Source organism: Cydia pomonella, chromosome 4 (assembly GCF_033807575.1).
Source record: "Cydia pomonella isolate Wapato2018A chromosome 4, ilCydPomo1, whole genome shotgun sequence".
NCBI classification, from domain to species: Eukaryota; Metazoa; Arthropoda; class Insecta; order Lepidoptera; family Tortricidae; genus Cydia; species Cydia pomonella.
In genome coordinates this window covers 24,452,410-24,478,917 of record NC_084706.1, presented here as the reverse complement: position 1 = coordinate 24,478,917, position 26,508 = coordinate 24,452,410, and the positions used below count along the sequence as shown (strand labels likewise).

At 38.2% G+C, this 26,508-nt stretch overlaps 1 protein-coding gene across 3 annotated transcripts in view; it reads left to right on the top strand.

Annotated features, from left to right (window-relative positions):
• Positions 1-25,758, top strand: part of LOC133517334 (venom dipeptidyl peptidase 4-like) — an 89,688-nt gene extending 63,930 nt beyond the window's left edge. For all 3 annotated transcript variants that reach the window (XM_061850598.1, XM_061850599.1, XM_061850600.1), the window contains 13 exons: positions 4,798-5,062; positions 5,599-5,768; positions 11,899-11,990; positions 13,287-13,407; positions 14,706-14,798; positions 16,815-16,951; positions 17,605-17,815; positions 20,022-20,206; positions 20,868-21,062; positions 21,331-21,488; positions 22,056-22,141; positions 23,028-23,153; positions 23,959-25,758. In XM_061850598.1, coding sequence (XP_061706582.1) covers positions 4,798-5,062; positions 5,599-5,768; positions 11,899-11,990; positions 13,287-13,407; positions 14,706-14,798; positions 16,815-16,951; positions 17,605-17,815; positions 20,022-20,206; positions 20,868-21,062; positions 21,331-21,488; positions 22,056-22,141; positions 23,028-23,153; positions 23,959-24,048 — 1,929 coding nt within the window. In that variant the 3' untranslated portion in view covers positions 24,049-25,758. The remainder of the gene's footprint in view (positions 1-4,797; positions 5,063-5,598; positions 5,769-11,898; positions 11,991-13,286; positions 13,408-14,705; positions 14,799-16,814; positions 16,952-17,604; positions 17,816-20,021; positions 20,207-20,867; positions 21,063-21,330; positions 21,489-22,055; positions 22,142-23,027; positions 23,154-23,958) is intronic.
• The last annotated feature ends 750 nt before the right edge of the window (positions 25,759-26,508 follow it).

Genomic DNA, 26,508 nt, shown 5'->3' with positions numbered 1-26,508 from the left:
AATGATTTTTTTGCCAAACATTTATTGTCATAGTGTTCTCATTGTCGCAACATAACGTACCCTCTAGATATTTACCATAAGAGATTTATTGTTGAAATCATTCTTCCGTTCTTAAGTTTATTAGTAGATATTAATCATTAAAAATTAAATTGCGAGAAGTGGATGACGTCATTACCAAGCTTAGATGGGATTGGGTGAGACATATCGCTAGGCAGAGTGATGACAGGTGGACCATAATGTAGACGGATTGGTGACCGCTTTCTGATGAAAGAAGCACCTGGCGTCCGTTGGCTCGTTGGGTGGATGACATTCGAAAAATCGCGGGTCACTTCTGGATGAGACTAGCCCAGGACCGGGATAAGTGGCGTACACGAAGAGGCCTATGCTCAGCAGTGGGCGACTGGAGGCTAAAATTAAGATGATGATGATGAGTAGAGTCGCAAAAACACTTGTCTAAAATTGAAAATTAACAGCGATGTATCATACTTTGAAATGTCAGGGTTGCGTTTATCATTTTAATGTTCCCACAAAACTAACAATAGAAGAATTGTCTTTATGTCAGCGTGGGTAATTTGCAGTTTATGTAACCATGAGCCGTATTGTCTTCAAATAATGGTAGCCATAATGTTTATGTTGGTGTACAGTCAGCAAAAATATACACATACGAATTCTCTTCTTAACACAGTCAAAAAGGTTGTGTTCTGATAATTTTTAGGGCAAAAAGGAACCCTTACCAAGGGCGTAGCCAGCCAGTAAACTGGGGGGGGGGGACCGTAGGGAGGTATATTTTGTACGTAAAAGCTGCCCCCCGATGACTCTGTCTTTTTGTCTGTCTGTTGCATCGATAATTATCTTGGGAACTACTTGTTTATAAACAAGACTAAACCAGACGCATTGAAAGTTTGTGTTTATTATTTTTTAACTAGTTATTTATGCTGCAAGCGGTGTTAATAATGAATGGCAATAAATAGTATCGGATTGGAAACATTTTCTATTTGTGAATGTAATGTAGAAGACTCTTCCGAAACAGATAAAAAGTGGAAAAATTCACTCTCTTAGGTGGGACTTGAACCCGCGAGCACCGGATGACTAACCCGGTGCTCTTCTATCTAAGCTACTAAGACCTTAGCGAATATTTCAACCATATATCAGTCTTAGGGAGGCCTTAGCGACATCTACCGGAAGAGTCTTACTTAAACGGCTACCGGAGGTTCAAGTCAGATTGGAAATTCACTAATATTTAACGGTGCGCTATCCCATACTAAATTAATTTCGTAAGAGAAACGTCGAAACAGAAAAATTGGATGGACTTGAACCACCCAAGACAGTCCTTTTTTCCGCTTTTAATTTGTGTCTAAGCTTAATAGCATAGTTCGCAGAGGTTTTTACTTGATATAGAATTAACCCTTTACCAGGCTGACAGTTCAAAAATGACAATCGAATGTCAGTCTTACTCATCGAAAATAGAACACATGTTTGAAGAGCCGCATGTGGGAAATATATATCCCTTAGCCTGGTAAAGGGAAGACTCTTTTGGTAAATTTTTCTATGCTAGTTTAACTAACTACTATTAAGTCAAGTCCGCTAATCAAGTACTATACTACTATACATACTGTACTATAAATTGTTCACAGCGACACATACCTAGTTACATACGTTTTTATTCCCATCAACAAGCCGATCCTTCTTATTTTTGAAACTTAAAAATTATATTCACTAACAAACATAAAAAAACATACATACATCCCTACTGGTTGGGGAGCCCAAGAGGGGATTTGTGTAGATACTCGAGCGCGTCAGATTAAGATATTATATGCTATCTTGCTACCCCGTGGAGCCTACTTTAACCACTTTTTGCCGTTTATGTTGATTCGTTGGTTGGTGGGGGGTTCAATAATTCGTTAAGCAGATTGTGGATTTAGTAATTTTAGTCCGAATCATTTTTTTTCTATGCAACGTCGGTGGCAGACAAGCATACGGCCCGCCTGATGGTAAGCAGTCTCCGTAGCCTATGTACGCCTATCAATGCTTTAATATAATATTGTACAGAAACAGTAGATTAATAAAGCTGACTAAAAACAAAAATGTTAATACTAGATTATAGTATTAAATGAATACAGATATAAAATAAAAATACCCCACAAACTATTAGCCCCGTCAAAAATTAACTTTTAAGCCGCGAACTGTTCCCTTCCTGGCCCAAACGTTCCAAATATGCCGGCTGCGTTGCCACGCTGAATGGCTAAGGATATTTGTTTAATCATGTGCTATTACTAAACATGACAATTATTTGTACGCATTTCCTTAATCTGAAGCTTGCAATGTGAAAATCGGGCGTCGAACTCGTGATCGTCAGATTAAGAAAATGGGTACTAATAATTGTCAGATTAACACATGCACAGCCAGTCAAAAAACGGCGCACTACCCCAGAAACCGGTGGTCTATAGCTGCGTACAAAACAACCCGCCCAGTGGGTTGTCCGGCATCTGAACAAAGTTCACGAGCGCCCACCAGGTGGGTTCCCGGCAGTGAATGTGTTAAGTTACGTAAAAAATATAGTATTAACTTGGCTCAAAACGACCAAACCCACAATCTACTTAACGATTTTTAACCCCCCCAAACCCCCGAAATTTAAAAAAATCTTTAGATGCTTTCCTGATAGAAAATAAAACTTTATGTAACTTTTTTTTCTTCCTGTCAGCAATATTTTCGATTCCAATAAGTCTCTACGACGTTCGAGTAACTACACATTTATCATCGCCGGCTCCCCAGCTATATTTGACCCTAAAATCTCGCTTTGCGTGGTCTGATTTTTTTTGCAAATAAAAACCCTGACACTAATAGAGTGATCAATAAATGACAAAAACCAATTAACATCTAGGTCGCGCGGCCTTAAGTGCACTTTATTTTCTGAAACTCTATTAGTTACGAAGCACGGCTTCGCTACCAATTATTGAGAAAACGAATATTGAATAAAGCCAGAGACGAGTTATTGATAAAGACTGGCGGTCTAGATAAAAGCCCAGTCAAGTTCTTATTCATTATTACTGTCAATGACATTAATTTACGGTCACGTCTGAAAATATCGATACGGACAAAGTGCCAAAAATATGTATTCACTACCTTAATATATGGGCCATAAGGTCGTGTATACATATTTTTGGCACTTCTATCGTGTCGATGTTTTCAGACGTGACTGTACATACGCGACTCCTAATAATGTGTAGGTACGATATAAGGTGTGTGGGTAAACCCATTTCTTTTTTAAAGTTCACTTCTGTGGACAGTGCTATAAAAGTTAACGACTCTGGTACATATCCCGTTTTTCTTATTTGAGTCTCAAGTACTGAATAAATGTATCCCAGCTGTAAGGTGTAGCGAAAATTAGCTTCAGATTTCCTTAACTTTTGCCTTGTCTACAGGAAAGACGCGAAAGATTAACCATACTATAAAATGTGTATGACCCGTGTGTGATCCTTTCACCGACCTGGTCGCTATAAAATGCATTAAGTTAAGTATATGAAAATTGACCAAATAATACGCCAATACCAAATAATTAATCTTAAGCGCATTTTATTTCCCTAGTTATAGAAGCCTAAATTCCTTCGAATTCAAATAAAGCTAGATGCACCCCTTCCTCTATTTAATTCATGTTTTTTTATTGATTTTCAATATTCTAGGATATAAAAATGTCATACCTACTGCACAAGTTTTTTTATAACCAATCCTGAAATCACGAAAAATAAATTGGCATTTTGGTGGTTTGATTTTGGCGGTGGCGTGGTCATTTTATATGGGAGAGTATGTTTTTTTGGCGATTTCGGGTTTTGACCCATAGTTAAAAATGCTCAGTATGACCGATATATTCACACGTAAAATATTGCAGGTCAAAAACAGCATGTACGGTCACATCTGAAAATATCAATACGAAAAAAGTGCCAAAAATATGTATACACGACTTTATTGCCGATATATTAAGATATTGTATACATATTTTAGACACATTTTTCGTACCGATATTTTCAGACGTGACTGTACATATGTACAACAAACAAAAATTGTGAGGATCCGTTTTAGGGTATATTCGGTATTCAGTTTTGACTAGAAATAAGTATGTAGAAGATTTTTTTGAATCGAAAAAATATATATTTTCTATGGGGCAGGTCCTCCAAGTCGGTTAACCCTCCTTAACAAGGCCAAATTTTTTTTTTCTAATCAGAGCACGATACCAAATATGCCCGGAAACGTAATAGTGGGCACTATTTTTGTTACAACCTGTATATAGAGAGGCATATAATATACTAAACTCAGAATTTCAAGGTTCGCGGTAGCTCTCCTGACTCCGTCCGCTTAGTGGTAGGGAATGTACCACTAAGCGTATACATACATGTATACATGTATATGTGTGTATGTATACATGACGACGCAAAACGCAACACACGGTGATCCCCATTCTTTATTATTGCCTTGTCTTTGTCAAGATTGAGCCAATTTGTATCAATACAAATGTTCGTATTGTGTTAACGGTGGGTGTTTATTCAACTGTAACTCGAGGCTCCATATTGGGACCAACCAAAAAAAAAATTGTAACGTAGTGAATAGATATTTTTGGCTCATTATCCGTATCGTATTAATTCAAAAATGTCACGCAAATTTTCGTTGTCCTGTTTTTATCCCCTATTTTCACCTTCAATACAAAAATAAAAATTACTTCTTCTGTAAAATTACTTGAATGGCTTACAATTTCTCCCCTATTAATTTGTTTCTAAGCTTAATAGCTAAAATTTCAACTTCCAGGTATACAGATACAGTTACCTCGCCCGCTACACCGCCTTCGACATCAACACAGGAGACACGAAAGACATCCTACCCCCCACCGTGGCCCGCAGCACCGAAGGATTCCTCCAGAACTTCGTCTGGGGACCATCTGGGACCTCTCTAGCCTTCGTATATACGAATAATATATACTATCAGGCTAATTTGACTGAGGACCCTGTGCAAATTACGACGACTGGACAGTTGTATGTCATTTATAATGGCATTCCTGACTGGGTGTATGAAGGTAATTCGTCATTCTTACCTTACTCGCACTTGTATCGTCTCTTAACGTGCCCATTGGCCTATGATGATAGAAGCGTAACCATAATATATTTAGGGATTTATGAACTTATTAACGCATAAGGTGAGTTTAAAAAGCCATGATTCTTAAGACAGTTTTGGTTGCCAAAAGCAACAGAATACATTCTACAGAATGAAAGCAGCTGGCTTCATATTTAAAAATTCGTATCTATGAAACAGGGGTTAGCCCTAATGTTTTTAACTCCTGAACAGCAGTAAGAAATACCGATGGCTTTCTCCACGCACGGGAGAGTGAGAGCAAAACGACATCATTTAGACGTGATTTAGAATTTCGTCTGGAAATAAATCGTCAGATGACAAGCAAAACTCTCTAATTACTAAAATTTCATTAAACAAAAATCAACCTTATTTTACTAGTAATATGGTTCATTGTGGCTATGAACTTGTGTTTGTAATTAGTGAGTTTTGCTTGTCACCTGACGAAATTATAATTATATTTTATTTGATAATAATTTTCAGAGGAAGTATTCGGCTCCAACAACGCCATGTGGTTCTCAGCCGACGGCGAACACTTGGCGTACGTCACGTTCGACGACACGAATGTTCGCATCATGCGTGTACCCCACTATGGTGTACCCGGCTCGGTCGACTATCAGTACACGCAGCACCATGAAATCCGGTACCCTAAGGTAAGCTATTCGACGACGTGCATGTTCGCATCATGCATGTACCCCACTACAGTGTACCCGGCTCGGTCTACTATCAGTACATGCAGCACCATGAAATCTGGTACCCTAAGTTAAGCTGTTCGACGAAGCAAATTTTCGCATCATGCGTGTACCCCACTACGGTGTACCCGGCTCGGTCGACTATCAGTACATACAGCACTATGATATCCGGTACCCTAAGGTAAGATAAAAACTAAACACCAGCCAAGTGCAAGTCGGACTCGCGCACGAATGGTTCCGTACCATTATGTAGAAAAAAACGGCAAAAAATTTTGTTTGCTGTATGGTAGCTCCCCTTAAATATTTATTTTATTCTGCTTTTAGTATTTGTTGTTATAGCGGTAACAGAAATACATAATCTGTAGAAATTTCAACTGGCTAACTATCACGGTGCATGAGATACAGCCTGGTGACAGCGAGATAGAATAGGGTCCCGTTTGACCCTTTGGGTATGGAACCCTAAAAAAGAGTAAACTAAAATGATAATGTGAGCGTGAGATCCGATACCCTGAAATAAGCTACTTTTTACATTTACAACAACGCTTTTCTAAAGTGACAACGAATTTGTAGCCGATATGAGTAATTTAAGTACAATGTATTAATTTATACTGATTGGTTCGCTCTGTATACGTGTAAATACCCGTTCCATATAAAGTTCCGTTCACACCAGCCTTATAATGTAAGGTATGTGGACTATGTGGTCCAGTCTCGTCTGGTCTCGACCCAGTAAACTCCGTGATAGGATTGCGTCAGCCATTCACGGTGTTTAAGGAGACGTTTTATAATTTAGATAAAAATTACACTGATATAATGCATGCATAGCCTACATTAGGGTACTCTTTATAACGTCGAATTTATATTTTTCTACGGGGCACCCGCTTAATGTAATATCTACTTACTACTATAAACACAATGTAATTTTTTTTATTTTTAGATTTAAAAGTGGAGAAATAATTGGCTCGGGTGAAACTTGAACTCACGGCCTCTGGATAGTTCAAGTCTCGCCCAAGGCAGTAATTTTTCCACTTTTGCAGACGTTCCTGCCTCTTAAAAAGTTTTTTTTTTTGAGAATTTTTATAGACTATTTAGGGGTCGCTACCGCATTTTGTAAATTCGGACCCTCAATAAAAGATGATTATTTTAAAAAACCGTTTTGGAAATTCATAGTCAAATATGACAAGTTTCCGTTTCCAAGTGTAAATTTTGCATTTTTGGAAATTTCCCGACAGCTCATCAGGCTGTCCTAATTTGTTGTTTTATATTATTTACTCTTCACGCTTAAACCGCTAAACCGATTTAGATAAAATTTGGCATATCTACCTATGGAACTAAATACTATAGTTCTAATAATTTTACGCAGACAAAGTCGCGGGCAGAAGCTTGTGGTAACATTCTAACTAGAGAATGCCTCGTGGCATTAAGTCCGCCTTTTTGTATTGTAAGATTTTTTCTTTTGTGCAATAAAGATTAAATAAAATGACCGTATAGTCGGTTTGGAACCTCTCAGTCTTCGGAGAGACGTTGGCTCTCTGTGCCTATTCTACCGTCTGTACAATGAGGAATGTTCTGAAGAACTCTTTGAATTGGTGCCACCGTCGCGTTTTTATCACCGCACCTCCCGCCAAAGAAACAAAGTTCATCCTCACTTTCTCGACACGTGGCAAACCAAGAACAAGCGGGCATCTCGCTCGTTTTTGCCCAGAACGTGCAAGTTGTGGAATGAGCTACCTTCTGAGGTGTTTCCCTTGCGCTGTGACATGGGGTTCTTCAAGATGCAGGTATTTAGGGTTCTCAAAGGTTGGCAACGCATAAGTGGCTCCTCCGATGTTGCTTATGTCCATGGGCGGCGATGACTGCTTCCCATCAGGCGGCTCGTCTGCTCGTTTGCGGCCTATTAGCTATTACATAAAAAATGAAATAAAAGTCGCATAATATTGCGCACTGCAGTGTTATTACATTTTAACGAAAACAACACTATTGCATAAAAAGATAAAATAAATGGCCCGAGATGAAACAGAGTCCATTGGCATAGTTTTGTTATGATAATAAAGCGTTCACCTTAATTCGAGCCAAAGACAAGAAAATAGTCAAGACTGCTTATCGTTGTGCTAAGTCTGTTTTTTTTTATACCACGGCGGTGACAAGCGCATACGGCTCGCCTGATGGTTAGCAGTTACCGTAGCCTATGGATGTCTGCAGCTACAGGGGTGTTACATGCGCGTTGCCTACCCTTTAAAAACCTTTACACTCCTTACTGTACCCCCTAGGGAAAACCTCCTTATCTTTAGACAATACGCCATTAGCCAGATCTTGTAACCAGGGATTACCATACATTTCGGTTTATTTTATACTCTAGTAGTCGTAGTAGTAGTAGTAGTAGTAGTAGTAGTAGTCGCTTGTGTGTTTAGATAACGACTTAGTATTATTAGATTGCCCAAAAATGAAATAATTAACAAAGAACGAAAGAATACCGTTTACGTTCCCATACAGAAAATACCGGTTTCTGATCCCTGCTTGTAACAGCATTGGGGTAAGTCAAATGGCTGATAATTTTGAAAATAACAAATGTGGCATTATCTTGGAAAAGGGACCTTATTATCGATGGCGCTTACGCCGCACTGCGTCGCGCAGCGTTGTATTTGTATCGGAGCATCTTTTATAAATGCAGAAGCGCCATCGACAATAAGGTCCCTTTTCATAGATAACGTCACAAATATCCACTAAACTAGAAGCATTTTCTACTCTGGTATCAGTAAGAAAGATGCCTTGTTATGTGTTGCTATACTTGCAGTAGTATCGTATTTACATGTGAAAAGTGATTAGCTAATTATTGCACAGCTCGGCATTTTGGATAAAAACGGAATATTCTCTGTGCCCTCGCATCCGTGCACGCTCGGTAACAACTGACGGTGAACTGGCGGCAGTGTATGCCCATTGAGCTAACAACTGCGACGCGACCACCGGCGGCTTACCCTCTCTCTATTCTATGCTCTGAGGTAGACATGTATTAGCGATTTTCAAAACTACCTCGCTTTCGAAGTTAGCGCGATGCACCTTACATTAAAAATATTTTAACAGTACACACGATAACAAATTTGATATACCTACTCAAAATGTATACAAATATTAATTTCGGACCAAAAATTATTTTAAGTTTCTGGACGTACAGTCTTCTGCAATAATATGTTACTTTTCGAAGTCTGCAAAAATATGAGACACGCTCTACAAATATTTTCTACCTATGTGGTAGGAGTGATTACTTTAATCAAATAAAGTCTAAGATAAAAACGTGCCTCGAAAAATCAAGAAAAAATATGCTCGAATAGATGGCGATATCCTTTGGCCTATACTCGAGTAGATGGCGACACCGTTTGATATTTAACACATATCAGTGAAAGAACATGGGTCAAATAACCATATGTCATTCTAAGACTTTTAGTCCTGTGTCGCAAGATGGCAGTAAAAGTTGACTACAAAATTTACTTTGACAATACGCCTCTATACTCAATTCTCTTTGCTTTAATGGAAATGAACTATCTATACTCTTAACTAGTCTGTATTTCGAGCATGTCGCTAACGGCGAGTGAAAGTGCTCTGCAAACCGGTTTGGCGCGGTTCCCGTATACGGAATTAATTTGTGACCAGAATACCAACGGATAATTTGATCGTTATAATAAAAGACCTTAATTTGATACCCGCCAAACTCATACGCAATACCTCGTTTTTTTAGCATTAGAAAAGACTACACGGCCTTGACGTGTTTTTTTATTGAAAAAGGCCTTAAAAAGTTTTAGACAAAAATTTCATTTTTGGTACAAGCTTTTATAGCTGATTGCACTTTTCATTCCACGGGCAACTAATACTCATCGAGACACTTCTAAAAACCCCAAACACAATTAGGTTTCGTTGTTTTATCACGGAGTTCCTATGGTCACCCCCTGTCTCAACCATAATAATGAATTGTCACCCGACTTACATATGTATGCAAATTTTCATCTTCATCGGAAACCGGGAAGTGGGTCAAATTTAACTTGCAAGATTTGATTACAGACCAACAGACGTCTGTCTGTATAACGGGACGGGTGAAATTAAGTAAAAGCTTGTAAAATAGTAACTAACATAGTCTTCCGAGTCCGATGACGGCGTCTCCTCCAACTGATCAAGCGGCTACATGGTGCGCAATGAAGCTGGCCCGCTGGGCTTCGGTCGCGTCTCATTTCAAAATGACTGGACTCTGCATCTTTAGGTATTAAAATAAAAGTAAACAATTTGTACATTTTCGGGTATTGATAACATTTATTGGTTACCCAAACAAACACAAAAGCGCCTGGATCTGTCAGTGAACGACCAGACTGCGTCGAAATAAAGGGAGCTCAAAAACAATATAAAAGATTTTGTTAGGATGTACGAGCATTATTTGTAACTTCGATTTGGCAACTTAAAATTTCAGGTTTAGTTTAGTAATTATATGTATTTAGGTTATATGGTTTTCATACTATATTTAAGGAAACTGAAGGTCTATAAGTCTATTACCTTATATTGTAACAATGTATCAATATAAGAGACTGTTTGTTTCTAAATAAAGAAAAAAAAAAAGAAAAAAAAAGATAATGGTTCATATCCCGGTCGATTTAAGTCTACTGACGAGCAAAATTTTAAACAAAAGTATACTTTATCCCATTAATCCGGCACTAACGCTGACACAAGACGGCCGGATTAGTGGAAAATCGGATTATTGGAAAAATATGTTTTTAAGTATGTCGTATAAATACGCTATGCTTAATTAATCAATTCAAAGAAAATTCGCTTGGTTATCTTTATCTGGATTTAGCCACTTTTAAAGAGCACTTTTATGTATGAAAGCGTAGATAGTACTTAAACTTGGACATGAACTTGGAATGATCACTTGCACCTCTGTTTTAGTGTTGGTTTCCTGGATGTATCGGACAATCGAGAGTTCACTGTTCTTATTTTCAGCGTAATTTGAGATAAACAGTAAAAAGCCGCGGGAGGATCATAAATATCATAATGTAAATATATCTTCCGTCGCCAGTGTCACGGGGCGTACCATATCTAATGTTTCCTTATGATTTTCTGCCTTTATGCCCCCTATTAAACTACAATTATTATATTTAAAAAAAGTATGTCAATCTAAACAGTTCTCATAATAATGTTAAAATCGGGGATTCACCTACAACGAACGTTACTGACTTGTTACTTATGCAATTATGTCACGGTCTCTGCGCCGGCAATTGTTTTTCACGTCGCTGGTAAGGCTGATTGATAAGAATGTTAATAATGATCTGCGTCATACCAGAGGCGAAAAAAGGCCTAGACCTTATTGATATTATTCCAAAAGTTGAATCGTTTGCCCTACGGACTCTTCATCAGATAATTCCTGTCACCATTTTAATGAAATGAAATGAAAATCTTTATTTGACGCAACTAATTGCTCATAGATAAATACCTTAAAGCCAGCAGACACATTACAAATAATAGTAAAAACTACATACCATATCATGGTTGCTATGTATTGCGCAACCCCGCAGTGTCAGGGAACCGGCCGCGGAACCGCCGGAACTTGACACCCTTCGGCCAAAAGTCCTCCTTGTTGAAGGTCGCTAGACGTTCAGTCGGAACGCACACCGCAAAATAATTAAAACTCGCATTGTGTCGAGATTCCAACTTCGCAACCCTCAGGACGAAACCTGACTTTACTTTTACATACTTTACGATGTCATCGACCTTCGTAAGGTAATGTAGACGGGACACATGCAGCAGCATCGACGGTGTTGCAGGGCGCAGCAAATGGTTGAATCCAGTCGTTGCGGTACCGTACTGATGTTGACGAGCTGGTTTCCTTCTCTTCTCCACCTTCTTAAACCATCCTCCTGGCATCGCGGTTCCTTTAGAGAGAATCCTTATGAATCTATCGGCTAGAAAGGGGCCTTCGCTTTCATTTCGCGGGCCGGATTGTACGGATTTTGCACTTTTTGTGGGCCAATTTGGCTGGATCCGATCCGCGGGCTTTAGATTGGAGACCACAGGACAGGGCTAGGATATGCTAAAATAAAATCATTGCTCATTTCAGCCTGGCACTACCAACCCGACGGTGACGGTGACATTGCGAAACCTGGAATCCGGCGCTAATACTGTCTACTCTGCGCCCACTGACTTGAATGAGTAAGTGTTGCTCCTTTTCTTCTTCTTTACTTTAACCTATTTGAGAATGCCTCCGCTTGGCAAATGCCTCTCCTACAATTTCCATATTAAGAGGATACGAGAGCTGAGATTTAAATATTTTAGGTGAATATATCCATCTTGCTAACTGAAGCGGCTCCTAAAACTAGTGCGATAAGGACAACACTAGGTTAGGCGAAAATTCCCGCGTAAAAATCTCAAAAAATGATGTTTCGTACTCGACTGTTTCCTCCTCCAAAACTTAACCCAATGTAACGAAATTTTGAGATCTAAATGGTATGAAATTATCTGTGTCGGACTGTTTTACTTTTTAGGCTAATTGATGTCAGTTTTGAATACCATGCTTCTCTATGCAGTCTTGTAAAGTAGGCCGTTTTTGCGAATAATTGAAGCGCACTAGCGCCTTAATAAACAAAAATATTAAAAAAGCAAAACAGTCCCACACAGATATTAATAATAATAATCTGTGTTGAAAAAATCATTGCTCTAGCTTCAAAAACTACGGAGGAAACAGTCGAGTACGCTTGTATGGAGAAATGACTCCTGTTGCCTGAACCGGTGTAGCTTTATTTGACGTTCATTAGCGCATTGTAATATGCCTACTTCAAAAATAAACTACTTTATCTTTGATGTCAGTGCATGTTCGGATTGGCCTGAAGGTTTCTAACGCGCCTATTTTTTGTTGTTCAAACTATTTAAGACAGCTAAAATCATATAAATTTTGATATTTGTGGCTGCAAACTAGTCGGTAGCAATGTCATACCACAATACTGAAGCAGTAATGCTGATGTAGTCTCAATCCGAACAGATTTAATCCAAAATGAGGGTATCACGGTTGCATTTTTATCGCCGATCACCATCAACAACACACAACAACAACAACACACACAAACAACAACACAACAACAACAACACTTCTAACAAATATGTATGTGCGAAAGTAACAGGCGATAAAAATGCAACCATGCCATCGCAACCTCAATAAAATTGCCATACTGGAAATGCAAGAAAAAAATACTAAATTTGCCCTTAAACGGTACCCCACTATTTTTGTTACAATCTGTATTATGACTAAACTAATCTAAAACTAACATAAATTATAAGTAAATTTAAGTTTACTAAACTTTCTTATACTTATATATCTACTAGATACATAAACACCCCTATGTACCGAGGTGGGCGCAAATGACTGCAATACAGTTCATATTAATGCAGCTGTTTACATTTTATGTTCTATAAAAAAACAAAACTTCAAAATAAGTAATCTTTATGTTTTAGGCCAATCCTGAAAGCCGTGAAGTTCGTCACCAGTAACACTATCGCCCTGATGTGGACTAACCGCGTCCAGACCACCATGCAGGTGCTCACTTGCACCCTTGGAACTGCCAATTGCACCCAGGTAGCCTTCCTCTTGTATCAATCTTCGTGAAGTTCGTCACTAGTGACACCATCGCCCTGATGTGGACCAACCGCGTGCAGACTACCATGTGGGTGTTCACTTGCACCCTTGGAGCTGCCACTTGCACCCAGGTAGCCTTATTTTTGTATCAACCCTCGTGAAGCTCTTGTATCAACCCTGAAGTCATGAAGTTCGTCACTAGTGACACCAAGGCCCTGATGTGGACCAACCGCGTCCAGACCACCATATGGGTGTTAACTTGCACCCTTGGAACTGCCAATTGCACCCAGGTAGCCTTCCTCTTTTATCAGTCCTGAAAGCAGTGAAGTTTGTCACTGGTGACATTATCGTCCTGATGTGAACCAGCCGCGTCTAGACCACCATACGGGTGCTCATTTGCAACCTTGGAACTTCCACTTGCACCCAGATAGCCTTCCTCTTGTATTTATCTTGAAAGCAGTGAAGTTTGTCACTGGTGACACTATCGCCCTGATGTGGACCAACCGCGTGCATACCACCATATGGGTGCTCACTTGCACCTTTGGAGCCTGCTGCCACTTGCACCCAGGTAGCCTTCTTTTTGTATCAACCCTCTTGAAGCTCGTCACTAGTGACACCATCGCCCTGATGTGAACCAACCGCGTCCAGACCACTATACGGGTGTTAACTTGCATCCTTGGAACTACCACTTGCACCCAGGTAGCCTTCCTCGTTTATCAGTCCTGAAAGCAGTGAAGTTCGTCACCAATAACACTATCGCTCTGAAGAGTTTTGTATATCATACAGAGATCGGACGATAGACATCATTGGTGACATGGTCGGGATTCTTTACCTTATGTTTCAAGCGAAGAAGCCAAAATCCGATATCTGAAAAACAGATAAACCTTCATTAAAAAATGGATTATAAAGGGAAAAAAATCACTCTTCTTTTAACAGACAAATGTTATTTCCTTTCTCGAAGCCTCTAAAATACTATAGTGTTATTAGAATTAGAATTAATTTGTTGGCATTACGAATAATATAAATATATTTAAAGTTTTTATTTATTTTCATATTAAATTTTAATTACTCATTGTGCTATATCCATCAGAGTATACATAAATTAAAGAACCCTGGGATGCTGTGAATCATTCAAGATTAAATAAAATATTTTTTACCTTAACAACTAATGAATTTAAAGGCACTGACAAAAACTGACAATCGCGAATAACTGACAGGCTGATATCGTCCGGCGAACTAGTAACCAGTGGGCCCCTTAAGAACAAACACATTGTGTAAAAAATTGTGTAAAATTTCAGATTTATACATACACCGAGACCAATGGCTGGATCGACAACATTCCTCTCATCTTTAACGCGCAAGGAACCGCTTTCATCACCATCTTGCCTCAAGTGAGTAATATATAAATTAAAATCTAATTATTATACATATTTTATTTTAAAAAGTGGAAAATCGTTGGTTTGTAAAACAATCAGAATGTTTTAATGTATAGATCTGATGCTCAATATAAGGCTAATGCCACGGCTCGATAAGGTACCTGAAGGTACGATAGGCAATCTAATTCTTAGAATTAGCACAAGCACTAGTCAATACGAAAGTAACTGTAATCTGACCAATGATCAGTGATCAACTCAGAAACTACCTCTCGGTTACATCAGAGGATTTGAGTATTGAAGTAAAATTAATGGCGTCTCTGCTTACCGCCACGGACTGCTTTTTATAAAGTGTTTACGAAGATCATCAAGCTACCATATACATATAGCCCCTCTTTTACCTGTCTGTAAAGGATGACTCACACTAGACGCTAGAGCTTTCGGGGCTTCATTTTCTATGGAAAGCACCACTTGATCACCGATCAGGCGCCGTAGAAAATGACGTGTCGAACGCTCCGGCCCGGCCCCGGCCCGAATTTAAATACTACAATCCTATATCGCGAGCTGCCTATCTGCACATCCATCACAAAACATTCTAAAGGTATACTACTTTACTACTCACAACAATCGATGTTTAACCCCGGAATGTTGGCTGTACTTAAATAGTATTTTATACAATCGTGGTATACTAGAGAGCTTTTCAGTTGAGTACCATGTTTTGGCAACGAAGCTTGCTGAGTTGCCAAAGTGGGGTACGAGGTTGAAAAGCTAGATTATATCACTGTTATATACAATACCTACTTTTTCTACGAGTCAATAAAAATAATACTTTAAACTAATAAAATCATACAAGTAAACAAGCCAAAAGTAAACCGCTATTTAAGATATGCGAACACCCGCGATACCTTCATACTCGTACGCGCCCCGGCCGCCGGGACCCGGCGGGGTGGTCAACGACACCTTCTCGTAACTCATAAGGCCATGGTACTTGCTCCTTGATAAATTAAATTTTTAGACATCTTTTTCTCGATTTTGGTCACCGTAGCCTATGGAGACTAACAAGCAATGGTAAGCGATTTTCGTAGTCTATGGATGTTGCTATATTAAGGGTGTCACATGTGCGTTTATGACTTATGAAGCAATTGCTTCTACTATACAACCTAAAATAAATAATTAATTTGAGCTATCGTTTTGTTTCGTCCTCTTGACCGCGGCGAGCTGTGATTGGTCCATTTTATTATAGTTGACTAAACCGTTTCGAAATGAATATTATAGTTGAGTTGGGAGCCCATAAATGAAAAGTACCCAATTACAGTTTGGTATACGAATTCTTAATTCAACCATTACAGTCCACGAGTAGAAAAATAAATTATTTCACACCATGCATGAAACAAAGCACCAGCACATTAATTGAGAAACGTAGACAGCAGTTATTTTTATATTCAATTTCAATTTTAGAGTAGGTAATATGACCGTGATGTCATTTGCTAGTATTTCATAATATCAAATATATTATGTACGTCACGGTCACATTTATATCATAAATTCCATAGTGGCACATCGGTTTGACAGTTCAAAAAAGAAACTAATTTGACTAGTAGTTAAATGCCCTATTCAATTGTTGTTCATTTGTCATTTATACGAGTAGATCATAGTCACTAAAATAACTAATCACATTCTCGTCACATTTTTATGCTTAACTATTACGGAAGCATCAATGTGTGGTAATCTCAAGTAGGCTTATTTACTCGTATTTATTTATTTACGTTATGGAGATCCAAGAGCTATCAATTCAAATGAATGTCAATTACGGGATCACTCTTATAGCTACAGATTATGTCATTCTAGTTTTACTTGAATCTCGCTCGGACACTGCAACACACTACATAAGATTTATGAGTACATATTATTAAGTAGAAACCAAAAATTCTCAGATCGATTCTTATACGCTTAATTTCGTAGAAAGGTGATCCGTAAATGCATAAAGACAAAAATTTCAAACCACTTCACTCGACCATATTTTTAAAATTCCAGGCAGTCGATGGTACCCTCTACAAACAAATTGTCCAAATATCAGCTCCCGCAACCGGCAATGACTGGACGCTGCAGAACCGCGTGAATACTACCCATACCGTCGCTGAGATCTTGAAGTGGACTGATGATGATATCATGTAAGCTCATACAAGCAAGCGTTGCAACACTTTAATCACACTCTGGTTTGTTCAAAAAATATCAGCCTACAGACGCCCACTGCTGGGCATAGGCCCCCAAAAGATATTCAAATAAATCCTCATATGCTGCTCGTGCAAAATGCGCTGCCTTCATTTGAAGGTTCCCTGCGATCTTGTCCAGAGGCAAGTTAACAGCACTGGCGACCAGAAAGCTAGCAGCCCTCGCTAAACACATTGATATTAAAGTTCAACAGGGAAATTCTATTCGGATCTCATCATCATCATCATCATATCAGCCCTTTATCGCCCACTGCTGAGCATAGGCCTCTCTTCCAGTACGCCACTTGTCCCGATCCTGAGCTAATCGCATCCAGAAGTGTCCCGCAATTTTCCGAACGTCGTCCACCCAACGAGCCAACGGACGCCAGGGGCTTCTTTCATCCGAAAGCGGCCACTATTCCGTTAACACTTTAGTCCACCTGCCATCACTCTGCCTAGCAACATTCGGATCTATTATGCTATAAGGAGCTAATTTGAAGTGTATTTATATGTATTAAAGCTAAGAGATATGCCATTTAATATTTAGGTATTTAGACTACTTCGATTAAGATAATTTCGCAATTCCTAACTAACCCCACATTCACAAATTCCAGCTGGTACAAGGCCACAAGCATGAACGACTCCGCCGAGCAGCACATCTACTCCGTCAACTCCGAAGGCACCGTGGACTGCTTCACGTGCGAGATAGCCAGGGAAGATGGTGGACAGTGTCTGTACAATGACGGTATTATCAGTGAAGATGGGAACAGGATCACTGTCAACTGCGCTGGACCTGATCTGCCACAGGTCTTCATCTATAACTCTGTGAGTACTATTTCTTTGACACATACCTTTTCAAATATATATTTTTAAACAAATCGGTTCATCCGTCTTTAAGTAACCAAGGAGCATAGACATAGAAAAAGAAACAAAGATCCTGATGAATTGAGAATCATCTATGATACGTAAGTACTGTTCATGATAAGGTAAACGCGACAACATAAAATACCAGGACCTAAGAAAGGGAAGGTTGGACGACAAGGATCGTCACAACTGAAGAATATAATATACGAGAGAAGAACCATAAAGAGTTGTAGCGCCATGAGTTATTTGATGGTTATTTGTAAATACTACAAATAATGCAAAAACTTCTTAGTAAGTGATTCAAGTTCAAGTGCAAGATAGTCAGGGAAGAAGGCGGACTGTACAATGATGGTATTATCAGTGAAGATGGGAACATGATCACTGTCAATCTGCGCTGAACCTGATCTGCCATAGGTCTTCATTTGTATTTATTTGTTATATGTATTTTGTATTGTAATATTTTTTAACAAAAAAGAACTCGTTTCTCAAAACAGCATGTCATCATTTCCACTTTATCAAATTGTACTTTCCTATAGCAAATGAACAAACTAAGTAACGGGTAAGTGTGGTTACGCAACAAGTGTGGCTTCATTAGCGAGTTCATACATTCGTATTTGCTACATTCAGACCCAAAATTTTCTCTAACGCAAAATTGCAAAAATAGCTACTAAAGTAGGTACTTCTTCTTAGTATTTCTCTTTCAAATAGGATCTGTCTCTTTAGAAGCCCAATCACCAAGACGATCGTCAAGGTCGTGTCAAAACTAGTTCAAAGCTATAACAAATTGTTGATCTGAATCGGACTCCTTGTTTAAAAGTCGGTTCTCCATACAATCGTAGTTACGCTCTCATTTTAAAAAGACTATCTAGATTGCTCTGACACTTTTTACTTACAATAGTATAGTTTGTGTAGCTTCAGATACCATAGTTACAAAAATAAAGCGAATTTAAGTTTTTCATACATAACTTGTTTTTGCTCTGTTTCGTTTGTTTCATAAGCTGGAGCTATGTAAACTAATTACAGGCATACATATACCTCATGTCATTGTATGTACAAAGTTTAGTTACAATCCCATACGTAGTTTTAAAATGAAAACGAAACTCCGTTTGTATGGGAACGTGAAATTCGGCCCAGCTAGTTAATGTTACTGCCGAGCACATAAGTACATATCATCGACTAGTAAGTACAAGGTTTGCCCCAAATACATACAGAAGCGATAACATATTGCTTGATAAATACAATAACAATTACACATAATCTTATCTTTACACACTATCGCATGGCCTTGAAGTATTAGAAGTATCGATATTGATTTTCAGGTCAACTCAAATCCATTATGTTTAAGTAAGTACGTATTATAAATTCAAAATTGGAAAATTTCAATTTTCAAAAATTTATTCTGTAAGTAGGCCTCAAGAGCTCTTTTACAAGTAAATACAACATATATAGTAACATCATATAGTGACATGAAAAATTCATAGCATGGATTAATGTTAAAAATATCTGAGCGACCGAGGTGCTAAAATACTTTCATTTTTTTTTGTTTTAACCTTCTTCCTGAGTGAATAAATGTATTTACATGTTAGTACTGATTAATGTGGACATATCATTTTTGGTAACCTAAGTCATCAAATTACGGCCCGAATCCTTATTATTTTTTAGCTCGTGGAAACGAATTTTTTCATATCTGTATTGACAGAGGTTTGTCGCTTCGCTTGTGAAAGACCATCATCACCATAAGCTTAAGAGCTGCGCTCTTGTTGGTGAAGCAATTCCTACGTATTTCTTTTCTTAGCCTTTTCTTGGACAGAGTAATACGACAGAAGGTTCACTTTCACTTGATCCATATATGCCCCTCTTGGCTTCCCTCTCTTCCTGTTTCCTTCAAATTTTCCTTTTATGATGGTCTTGGTGAAATCATTGTGTCGAAACAGGTGTCTCAACATATTTTCTTCTGATTTCGATGGTTCTTAATAAGCACCGTTTTTCTTGACCGCTATTTAAGACTTCTTCATTAGCTACTTTTTCCGTCCACCAAATAAAACACTGGCAGCTTTGCAATCAATGGGAGCAACTAGGAATAAAACCGTTTCTTAAAAATAATATTACGAGAACTTAAAAACCTTTTTTTCCCTCTTTCTTAAAAAACAAACCTTCTGTCTTCCAGAACGGCACGCTTGAGCTGGACTGGGACGATAACAACGCAACAAGCGCCGTGGTCTCCAACCGTATACTGCCCGTGACCCTGCGGCTTTCCGTGCCGGTTGCCACCGGCTTCCCTGATGCTGACGTCCAACTTTTGCTTCCGCATGATTATGAGCAAAGGACTAACGTGCCTATGCTGGTCTATGTGTAAGTATACTTCATACCCTGCTTTATTGTTTGTCCGCCCCAAGGAGACGCCTAGTGACATCAACCGTAAAAGTGCTAGGCGTAATACCTACGATTTGTGTTAGTGCCGTAATAGTACTCGTATAGTACTCTTATGATAGAGATTGCTGACGCGATTAGAACATTCAATCCGTCACTCATTCAGACTTCGCACGGGTAAATCTTAACAAATTATGCAACTGAACCTTCATCGAGAATCACTCTATTAATAGGTAAAAACCACATGAAAATCCGTTCAGTACTTCTTAAGTTTATCGCGAACACATAAACAGATAGACGCGATGGACGACGTTGTGTTGGAAGACCAGCAAACGCTGTAAGTACCTACCTATTGAAATTGCAATGCACCTTTACAGTAGACGTCTCTTCTCTAGGAATTTGAGCTGTCAGTAATGAACTTCAGTACCTTTTATAGCATGGTCAGTGAGGGACGCTACAACGGCGGGTCCATGTTACGGCACGTCGCGAGTTTACCACGATACTTTTAGATACCTTTAGGCTTTAGCCCGTAACCGTGAGGGCGTCTATTCTTGACTTAGTCGCTAGGTGCTGTGGTTTCTAGCCGCACTAAATATGACCGACTGACAAATATTATCTAAAATCATGTAACTTCTGATTTCAGCTATGGCGGTCCAGACACAGCTCTCGTCACTAAACAATGGAGCATCGATTGGGGAACTTCCCTGGTCAGTCGATGGAATATCGCCGTCGCTCACATCGACGGTCGAGGTTCTGGATTGAGAGGCGTCGCGAACATGTTCGCGGTCAACCGGGCGCTGGGAACTGTGGAGATTGAGGACCAGATCTCCGTTACCAGGTAATTAGGGGCTTTTCCTAATAGACAACCAACCAACCAACCAAACAACAACAACAAGAACGTTGATTTGTTTGAGCCTAGCTATCAAACATATTTTAAGGCACATCCAATAAGCCATTTTATATTCTAAAAGGCAGGCTGAATTGTAACAGAACTATCAGATATCCTCAGTTAGTGTGCCAACGCCAATCCCATCACAATCATCCAAATTAGAAATGGTTTCCAACTTCCGTACTCGTATTCATAATGTTCTCCTTTCTCATTTTAGATACCTCCACGAAAACCTGTCGTTCCTAGACTCCAACCGCACCTGCATCTGGGGCTGGTCGTACGGCGGCTACGCTGCTTCACTGGCCTTGGCTCGCGGAGGAGATGTCTTCAGATGTGCAGCGGCTGTCGCTCCTGTTGTAGACTGGAGATTCTATGGTATGGCTTAGTGACTTGGTAACTACACATAGCAATCTGCAAGTTGCAGACATTGTCCAAACTTCAGAACATTCTCAACTTTTTTGGAAATCATAAGAAAATTATCTTGTTTCCGCTTAGAATGTTTCCGTTCAGATTAGGGATTATTTTGCAAGGGAAACATCGAACAAGGTTGCGATAGGTAACGATTGGCGAGATTGTATTTTCCTCGTTACTGAATTGTAATCATGTCGGGTGCATAGTTCTCACTATGCACCTGATATTTACTAAAGATCTGATTGTAGATATATTTCATTTTATTTCTATTTATTAAAATCTTTGATTCAGGCAACAAGGCCCATATTACATTTGTAATATAGATTAACTTATATTCACATTTTATAAAATTAAAATTAAACACTATTTAGGCGACAAAACGGCGTGGCTCCGTTGATGATGCTCATATATCGGATTCGGATATAAGATCCCTAGGCCGTGATTTCAACCTCATCAGATTATTTACACGTTATATGCCAAAAATGTAGCAAATAATTTATTTAATAATCATTGTTTATTCCTTGATTTCAGACACAATATACACAGAGCGGTACATGGACACTCCGCAACAGAACCCAGATGCGTACACCGCATCATCGCTTTTAACAGATGAAGTGGTGAGTTAACTTATACATTTCACTTATTTTTTTTTTTACGTTATTGGCTACACTTAACAGAAATTGTACAATATCATGAAACATACAATTGCATATCATGGCTTAAAAACTAGCGCGTGATCACTAATGTAGGATGTTCTCTTAAGAAATGGTAAGATTTCTGCCATATAGTATTACTGCAATGTTCTGCCGCCAGAGTGCAGCACTAGCACAAATTGTAAATCATAGCGTAACTTTTTTAACAACTTTTCACAGATTATTTGTTACGAATAAACATGACATTGAAGCATTTCAATCACTTATTATTCAAATTATTGAAAAATCAAGCCTAAATTCATGAAATACGGACAAGTTCAAAAAGTGTCGCCATTTTTGTTCAACGATTTGATACTAACCAGTGGTCTATCACTTTGTTAAAATCAGCGTAACTTTTGAACAGACACAATACATGGCGTGGTGCAACCGAAAAAGCAGTTAGCGTTCGTTAACGCCATTTTCAACCTTGATCAGTGGTCCTAAGGTGGTTTGTTTACTGTTTGTGCTAGTGGCGCCCCATACGCAGAGTTTTACGTAAAATTCCCTAATGTAAACTGAAACTGCCGCGATAGCAGAGGACGCTGGTTCGAGTCCAGCCTGGGGCACTGGAGGACTTGGTCACTTTTTCTTAGTATATGACATTTATTTCAGTTTATAATTTATATAGCGTTAGTGTATTTGTGTTTCTACTTGAAATAAAAAACAAATAGTAATAATTTAATTTGTTCCAATACTTCAGTATTTTCCCTATTGGCTAGAGTTTTTTGCATATGACCATGACTGTTTCAAAATGTACTAGAGTCCGAATTTTAAAAACCTGTCGAAGTCCATATTTATTGTTAATTTCCAGGTGGAAGCGTACAGAAACAAACGCTACTTCCTGATCCACGGGACAGCAGATGACAACGTACATTACCAGCACGCTATGCTGATCTCACGGCTGCTACAGCGGGAAGATGTTTACTTCACGCAAATGGTTCGTACTCATATCTACTTCTGTGCAAGAAAAACACCTTCGTGCACTAACATCATAACGATATTTGAATGATATTGGAATAATGTCAGTTAGCTGTCGCCCGGTGACGACTGGTCTGGCCTAGTGGGTAGTGTTGCCTATGTAGCCGATGGTCCTGGGTTTGAATCCCGGTAAGGGCATTTATTTAGGTGATGAACTCAGATATTTGCTCCTGAGTCATGGATGTTTTCTATGTAGTTAAATATTTGTTTATTATATATATCGTTGTCTGAGCTCCCACAACACAAGCCTTCTTGAGCTTACCGTGGGATTTAGTCAATTTGTGTAAGAATGACCTTATTATATTTATTTATTTATTTATTCGCGCGTTCATTTCGCTTTGACCTGTCCGTACTTGTAGTGCAAGCGATACGCCCGCGTGAATCGCTGTTAACTGATATGATTGCAATATCATTCAAATATCGGTTTGATCGGTTCGAATTGGCCTGCTTTGCTCTATTTACTTGTAAGAGTATCAAGCTTACAACAAAATAGAAGTGGAAAAATTGACTGTCTTAGGTGGAACTTTAAACCACGATCACTGAATCGCAAGCCCAGTGCTCTGCCGTCTGAGCTACCAAGACCGTACCCAATACAGCGAATATTTTCACCATATACGAGCCTTAGGGTGGTCGTGGGTTCAAAAAACACCCAAGACTGTTTCTGAGCTTAATAGCATCGTTCGCAGACGTTTCTGCTTGACACAAAATTTATTAAGTATTTTGTATTGTATTATATTGTATAGTAAAATATATGTTTTTTACAGAGTTACACAGACGAAGACCACGGACTAGTCGGCGTCAGGCCCCACCTTTACCACGCTTTAGAGAAATTCCTAACAGAAAACATGCTGTAAATAGTAATAACAATAGCAATCAAGGACGGATCCAGGGGGGGGTCATGAGGGTCATGACTCCCCCCACCGGGCCCTGAGCTGGGTCTAGGACAACAGTATTTTTATACTTTATATAATCAGGTGAAGTGACCCCCCCTCCCTACTCACCTGACTATAAAGTTGGATCCGCCCTTGATAACAATGTAATGAAGTAAATATTGCTCAGTGAAATTATTAGACACAATAACTAATTTAGGATCATGATGGTTCATTGAAGTAATATGTCTATAATTTTAGAAGAGACATTCTGAAGATCATCATCTTCATGAACTTAAGAATTGTCATGTAGGTGGAGTATCTTCCAGCTTATATCTTGCGCCAGCTCTTTGACTTTTCAATACAACACGATCCAACTTCTTTCACTTAGTCCATGTAACTGCGTCAGGGTTTTCCCCTACCTCGCTTGTGTCGTGTTTGCCCCTATCTTTAGGTTGTTATCTTTAGGTATTTCAATAAAAGTAAACAAACAATTGGTAAATTTTTGGGTGGTTATAACATTTATTGGTTAACCAACCAAATAATCTGTCACTGAACGACCTGACTTTAACTTAATGTTGTCATCTACCCTCAACTGGCTTAAGGAGCCATTTGAGGGTAGATTTTGTTTACTTTCATTTAATTACTTAAAGATACAGAGTATACAATCATATTCTGTGTCTTGTGTATTACTTCAATGTACCATCATGGCAACTCTAGTCGCCTAAGGTTAGCTCCAAGGCATTTTAAAAGAATAAAACGTTTATGTACCTATACATTTGATAATTCACTATCAACATTTCCATTGTTAAATGAGTAGGGACCTTGTTTCTGCATTTAATATACAGATATTACAAGTTTTAGTCAGTCTCGACGTTTTGGACATAAAATTAGTTATGAATAATTATTTAAAAATATACACATTCCTAAAGACAAACATCACAGAAGTTGAAAATCTTAATTTGAAATGTTTTGTTATTGCTAATAATTTTAAGTAGAAAGTGAACTTAAAACAGGGTATGAACTTCCAAGCTTTAGATGGCCGAAAGTGTTAAATCTAAATGGTGTTATGAACAAAAATCATGAACAATTACTGTGCAATATTTAAAAAAAATTTAATGCCAGCTGTACACACTTGTCGAGAGACCCCGAGACATGCCGAGAATGATGTGTACAAACTGTTCCTTTATCGTCTTGCTGTTACTGATCACGTCTCGCGCTTCTCTGATCGGGTCGAAATTTTGCCTAGACTCTTGGCGACAGGTGTACGTGGACGAGTGTGTACAGCCGGCATAACAATTGTTACCAGTTCAAAATATTACAAAACAGTATTTCATTTTACACTTAAATTGAAGTATTTATGTTATTATTTATGGAGTTTAAAAGTCGTTAAATATGAAACCACAAATGAATAAATAAAATATATCATGAAATTGTAAATAAATTATAAAAGTCTATTTGTATGTTTTTGAAAAATATTTAATATTTAAACCTGGAAAATTCAGAATCGATATTAGAAACCAATATTTACGAAAAATTATAATAATACGCTATTCCTAAAGAGTACCTAATAGTTGTAATTTTAATTATTATAGTTTCAGTGGAATTACAATACGCAATACCATGTCTTGTAAATATTTAAATGTAATGAGAAGAAAAATATCCTTTTAAATAAATAATATTTTGTATAAAAAACGTGTGTTACTCTTTGAAAAATGCCCCATAAGAAACGCAAAGAAAATGAATTACAGATTATACTCCGTTTTTATATCATTACAAAAAGGGTAAACAATCTTATTATTGAAATCTCTTTAAAAAAAATGGTAATTATTACAAATGAAATCAAAAGAATCTAAATGATCATATATGCTATATAATTGTAACATATTTTCAATGTTTTTTTAAAAGTATTTTTCAATTAAAAGACATATGAAGATTGCCTGTACCATTTGCTTAATCTACAACGAAGTATTGAATCGAACCACCAACTTAGCGTGCACGCTAAGTTTCAATGCCAAGTGTTATTTCAAGTAAGGAGCTTTTAGATATATGTATGCATTCTTACTACCCGGTTTATGCAAAGTTAGCGTGGTCAGAGTCTATATGAGAAACTCCTTTTTTGGAGTCGGTTAATTATTAATCCCTCTCTAGTTTAAAAGTGATAAAGAGACAGATTTCAATGACACAAAGGCTATTCCTATTATAAATTGCCATCATTTAAATAATGAGTCATTTACGACGGAAAACGAGTTTTAAAATGGCGTTTTGATAATTTTCAATGTACCTATCGTCGTTTTTATGAATCGATGTTTAATAATGAGTTTTATTTTAGATACTTTGCTAGAATTACCTCTATTGAACTCAGTTTGTTCAGATCCATTCGGAAGGCTAACCGTTTCATTCTTGTTTTAATAAAATATGAAAAATACCAAAAAAGTTTCTTAA